This window comes from Ricinus communis, chromosome 3 (assembly GCF_019578655.1).
Source record: "Ricinus communis isolate WT05 ecotype wild-type chromosome 3, ASM1957865v1, whole genome shotgun sequence".
Taxonomy (NCBI): Eukaryota; Viridiplantae; Streptophyta; class Magnoliopsida; order Malpighiales; family Euphorbiaceae; genus Ricinus; species Ricinus communis.
This window is the reverse complement of record NC_063258.1, coordinates 290052-295728: the sequence shown is the minus strand read 5'-3', so window position 1 is coordinate 295728 and position 5677 is coordinate 290052. Positions and strand designations below refer to the sequence as shown.

The 5677-nt window shown below is 32.2% G+C and overlaps 1 protein-coding gene across 1 annotated transcript; it reads left to right on the top strand.

The window, feature by feature from the left end:
- The first annotated feature begins 2165 nt into the window (after window positions 1–2165).
- LOC125369451 lies at window positions 2166–3271 on the top strand. The gene is made up of 3 exons (XM_048371883.1): window positions 2166–2449; window positions 2512–2569; window positions 2717–3271. The coding sequence occupies exons 1-3, from the start codon at window positions 2166–2168 to the stop codon at window positions 3269–3271; spliced, it is 897 nt and encodes a 298-aa protein (XP_048227840.1).
- Window positions 3272–5677: the final 2406 nt, after the last annotated feature.

Genomic DNA, 5677 nt, shown 5'->3' with positions numbered 1-5677 from the left:
ATATAAGGAAACTAGTTTTACCAAGTAAAGGACGGCTGGATACTTTGAGATTCATATTCTTCTTCTTTTTCTATTCCCTACAATTCTTTTCTTGTGAATTCTTACTCCACTATGTGTGACTAAGTTTTTAGTTTTCTGATTCAAGAGTGAATAAATTTCAATTGTGATTTTGTGAGGCTTTGTGCTTAATAGAATTCTTCTTTAATTCAAGTATTCTTTATTTCTTGTTTTTATTATTTATGAATTTTTGATATTGATTGAACTAACAACTCAATTTTGATATTGATTTTTCTATTGCTAAACTTTAAATTTATGATCCGTAATTATCATAACGATTGACATAAGTAGCAAGGAGCTGGCTCATATGTATGTGATTGCGGCTTATTCGAATTACATAGCTTGCATGATAGGCTCTAGGAAAATAAAGGAACAAGGTTAATTCAATTGCATTTATCTCAATTAATTAATGTTGGTTTAGTCATTCTCATTATTCTTAATGCTATCATTAAGTTGATATAGAACGCTATCGCGCCCAGTTGACTAATGGTGAGTTTTGATTTGGATGTTGGGTTTGAGTCAATTATATTAGGAGAATTACACTTATTGCGGCTTTTTCGAATAAGTAGACTAAGTACTTGAATAGAAGAATTGATATTTTAGCCTATGATCATGATTACAATTGGATGAAATTAGCACTCTTGAATTGAAAATTTGTTAAGATTGATTTTTTATTTACTTTAATATTCAGCCTTCGTTAATTTCTGCTTATTTATTATTTTGATTCAAACATTCAAAATCCCTCCATTTTTATTTTATTTTGAGAAGCTATCCACATTGGTTCCCTTAGGATTCAACCTGGTTTCATTATTTCTATAAATTAGTTTAAGAAAATCAGTAATTTATTTTGAAGGGCTTCGACAACCTGTTCAAATTTGGTGTCGTTGCTGGGGAGCCTATTTTAGTTTCTTATTGTTTAATTTATTTATTTATGACTCGTTCTTCTCAAGCTATTGATTTGCAATATAATCCTGAAATTGAGAAAACATCGCGTCGATTAAGAAAGGAGACTAGACAAAGAAAAAGTTGTCTCATAGAGGAATTGGAGATAGATTTGGCTATTGGTGACACATCTATTTTTCAAAAAGTTACAGAAAATATGGCGAACAGAACTCTCAAAGAGCTAGCCGCACTGGATTTAAATTAACAACCTTTATGCATTACATTTTCCAATATTACAGTTGATTTTGAATTAAAATCTGATTTAATTCACTTACTCCCTTCTTTTCGTGGATGTGCAGGTGAAGATCCTCATAAACATTTGAAAGAATTCCATATTGTATGCTCCAAAATAAAGCCACATGGTGTGACCGAAGAGCGAATAAATCTTAGAGCTTTTCCCTTTTCTTTGAAGAATAAAGCAAAAGATGGGCTCTATTATCTACCTTCCGGTTCAATAACAATATATGGAATGAGATGAAAAGATTGTTCTTAGACAAGTTCTTCCCTGCAATAAGAGCTGCCAACATCAGAAAAGAAATTTGTGGCATAACACAGTTCATTGGAGAAACATTGTATGAGTATTAGGAAAGGTTCAAGCAACTATATGCTAAATGCCCACATCATCAAATCTCTCCATAACTCCTAATCCAATACTTCTATGAAGGATTGTTGCCAATGGATAGGAGTATGATTGATGCAGCAAGTGGTAGAGCTTTGGTAGAAAAGACACCAAGCAATTGATTTCAAACATGGCTGAAAATTCTCAGCAATTTGGTACAAGCGTTGATGAAGCTATAAGCCGAGTTAATGAGATAAGCACTAAAATTCTTGAAAATTAAATTTCTGATTTAACTGCTTTGGTTCGTCAAATGGCTGTAGGGCAATTGTAAATGGTAAAAGTTTGTGGAATATCCTCAGTTCAAGGACATCCCACCGATATGTGCCCAACATTGCAATAAGACTCGATGCAAGAGGCTAATGCTCTAGGCGGATTTACTTGTCAATCTCAAAGCAAGTATGACCCTTTTTCCAATCATTATAATCCTGGATGGAGAGATCACCCGAATTTGAGCTATGGAAACCAAGGAGGACAACAAAATTATCTTTCCCAAAATTTCATTAGACCACCTCAAGTTCTCCAAAAATCTCAAGCTTCAAATTAAGTTATGTCTTTGGAAGATATTGTTAAAAATCTTGCTAAGAATGCTCTTCAATTTCAACAGGAAACAAGGTCAAGCATTCAGAATTTAGGCAATCAAATTACTCAATTGGCTACGTCGATCAGTAAATTGGAGGCTCAAAATTCTGGAAAACTACCTTCAAAACCAGAGATAAATCCAAAGGAGAATGTTAGTGCAATTTTTCTAAAAAATGGAAAGAAGATTCCTTTAAGGTCGATTCCACCTAAGGGAAGTGAACCGAGCAAGGAAAAGGAAGAAGATCATGTGGGGTAAAATTCGATCCTCTTCTATCTCTTTTATCTCACACTCTATTACCTCATTTTCCTAGCAGATTAGCTAAGCCAAAAGAAGATGAGCAAGAAAAGGAGATCTTGGATACAATTAGGAAGGTGGAGATAAATATCCCATTATTGGATGCTATCAAGAAAATTCCTAAATATACAAAGTTCTTGAAGAAATTGTGCACAAATAAAAGAAGGACGAAGGAAAAGGAGAAAGTGGTGGTAAATAAGAATGTGTCGGCTATCTTGCAAAAGAATATACCAGAAAAATGCAAAGATCTAGGTATATTTTCATTACCTTGTGTTATTGGTAATACAAAAATTGAGCGTGCCATGTTAGATTTGGGAACTTCCATTGATGTCATGCCATCTTCTATTTATCTAGATTTGAAATTAAATGACTTGCAAAAGACTGGTGTAGTGATTCAATTAGCTGATCATTCTTATATTCATCCCCTTGGAGTTGTTGAAGCTGTTTTAGTGCAGGTTAATGAGCTCATATTTCTTGTCAACTTTTACATTTTAGAAATGGATGGTAATTTCTCATCAAAATCAGCTTCGATTTTATTAGGACGACCATTCATGAAAACTGCTAAGACAAAGATTAATGTAGATGAGGGTACTCTCTCCATAGAGTTTGATGGAAAGATTGTTAAATTTAATATTTTTGATGCAATGAAATATCCTAATAATGTACATTCTCTTTGCCATATTGATGTAATTGATCCAATTGTGCAGGAAGTATTTGTAAAAGAAAGTGTTGGTGATGAGCAAGAATTAGATGCAAAATCTAATTTTAGAAGGAATTGATTATGAGATTGGTCAAAAAGTATTATTATATAATTCTCAATTGAAGCTTATACCTGATAAGTTTTGTTCTCAATGGATCGACCCATTTGTTATTACTAATGTATTTTCCTATGGTGCAGTGGAAATTAAAAGTTTAGATTCAAATAAAATTTTCAAAGTGAATGGTCATAGATTGAAGATCTTCCATGAGGATGAAATTGCTCCATGTCTCATTAGTTTTTCTTTGGATCACCTCACTTATTTGGATGACTCAAATGTTTCACCATTCCGTCGAGCATAACGACGTTAAACAATTGCGCTATTGGGAGGCAACCCAAATGCTTTCTTTCTTTTTATTTATACTTTTTATTTTCTTTCACTTAATTTATTTTATTTTCTAATGTTTTTTAATGAAGAAGTTCAATTTTTTTTTATGGTAGGAGACTAATTTCGATAAGGCGTGACCACGCCTTTTACAGCTTTTCTAAAAGCATTAACTTAATTTTTTTACAGAAGCTCGTTTCTTATAAGGCGTGACTACGCCTTGTTTCAAAACATCTTTTGTTTTGTTTTAATGACTTCACTTAATTTTACAGAAGATCGTTTCTTATAAGGTGTGACCATGCCTTGTTTCAAAACATCGTTTATTTTATTTTGACGTCTGCACTTAATTTTATAGAAGCACATTTCTTATAAGGCGTGACCATGCCTTGTTTCAAAACATCGTTTGTTTTGTTTTGATGTCTGCACTTAATTTTATAGAAGCTCATTTCTTATAAGGCGTGACCATGCCTTGTTTCAAAACATCTTCTGTTTAGTTTTGACGTCTGCACTTAATTTTACAGAAGCTCGTTTCTTATAAGGCGTGACCGCGCCTTGTTTCAAAACATCTTCGGATTCATTTTGACTTCTCTATTTATTTTTCTTATTTATTTTTTATGGAACCAAAAAAATTAAAGAAGAAAAAGAAGAAGAGGAAAAGTTTTATTTTACAGCAGCCACCAACGTTTTATTTTCTTTTACAGCAGCCATCACCAAAACTTCCTATTTTCACTGGGTGGTTCTACCTCCTTTCACATCATCACTATTGACTATTCAGTCCGAGTTGCTCGCAAATCAGGGGAGTTTTATATTTCTTTTCATTTCTTTTGTGAGCCATTTTCTTTTTAATATATTGAGGATAATGTTTAGTTTAGGTGTGGGGGAGGAATATGATAATTACATGATTTCCTTTCCTTTTTGAAAATATTTTTTTTAAGCTTAGAATTAGGTATGCTTTAATTCATATGTGCTAATTTTTCTTTTGCAACCTTGAGTTTTGTTTTGATAACCTAGAATACCATGTAAGTTAGAGATACATTTTAGGTTTGAGTTTTAATGCATGAAAGGGATAAGCATGATTAGTGTTCTTTAAAATTATCTGATGGTATCTCATTAGTTTATTGATTGAAAAATGCACAAGACTTGATACACATTTGAACATTCAAGTGAGCTTTTGAGCCTAAGAGCAGTTCATTATATTTTGCTCTAATCATTTTTATTGAGTGTTATCAAACTTAGTATGATTATTCTAGAACTTGCTTGCAAATGCATGTTGAGACCAGATCCTTGGATTAATACTTTAATATGAAAAGAGCAATTAGGATCAATCTATTCTTAGACTCTTAAAATACCTACCCTGTTGATTTTCCTTTTAGTTAGCCACTTTGAGCCTATTTTCCAGTTTCTTTTTCTTTCTTTTTTCTTATTTTTAACACATGTTGTTTAACTCAAGACCTTTCATTTGCTACCTCTATTTTTCTACCCTTGTCAAGATAAGAAGGGAAGTGTTGCATGGTACAAATGAAACAGAAAAAAAAAGACAAAACAAAAAAAAGGAAAAGAAAAAGAAAAAAAAAAAGAGTTAAAGAAAAGGAAGAAAGGGAGAGAAAGAAAGTTGATATTTATTCCTTTCATGAAAGAGGATAATTAGAAAAGTATTCATCAAATATATTGAATTGAATTGTTACATGTTATTTCTCCAAAGTTTTTAGTGCTAATATAAGATGTGGGAATAAATTTCAAAGTCTTTGTAGTGTGTTTTATGATTATGTGACATAGTTATCATGCAGGTAACTAACCTTTTTGTCTTGATTGTGAAACACTTTAATTTTTTCTTTTATCATACCCTTTCCTAAGCCTCATTACAACCCTTGTAAAGTCCCTTTGATTTTTGCATCTAATTCATGTGTAGTGGTGGAGACTTGATTCATTAGCAAGCTTATGGTGATAACATGCTATGTTTTGATTCTGAGAGTAAATGCACCCTAAACACTTTGAGAGTACTGAGTGAAACCATGTTAGGGTATTAAGTCTCGTTGCTTTGATTTTGATGAATTATTGAGATACTTGTTCTTTTTACAAACTTTATTCTATGAGTGCTACTCT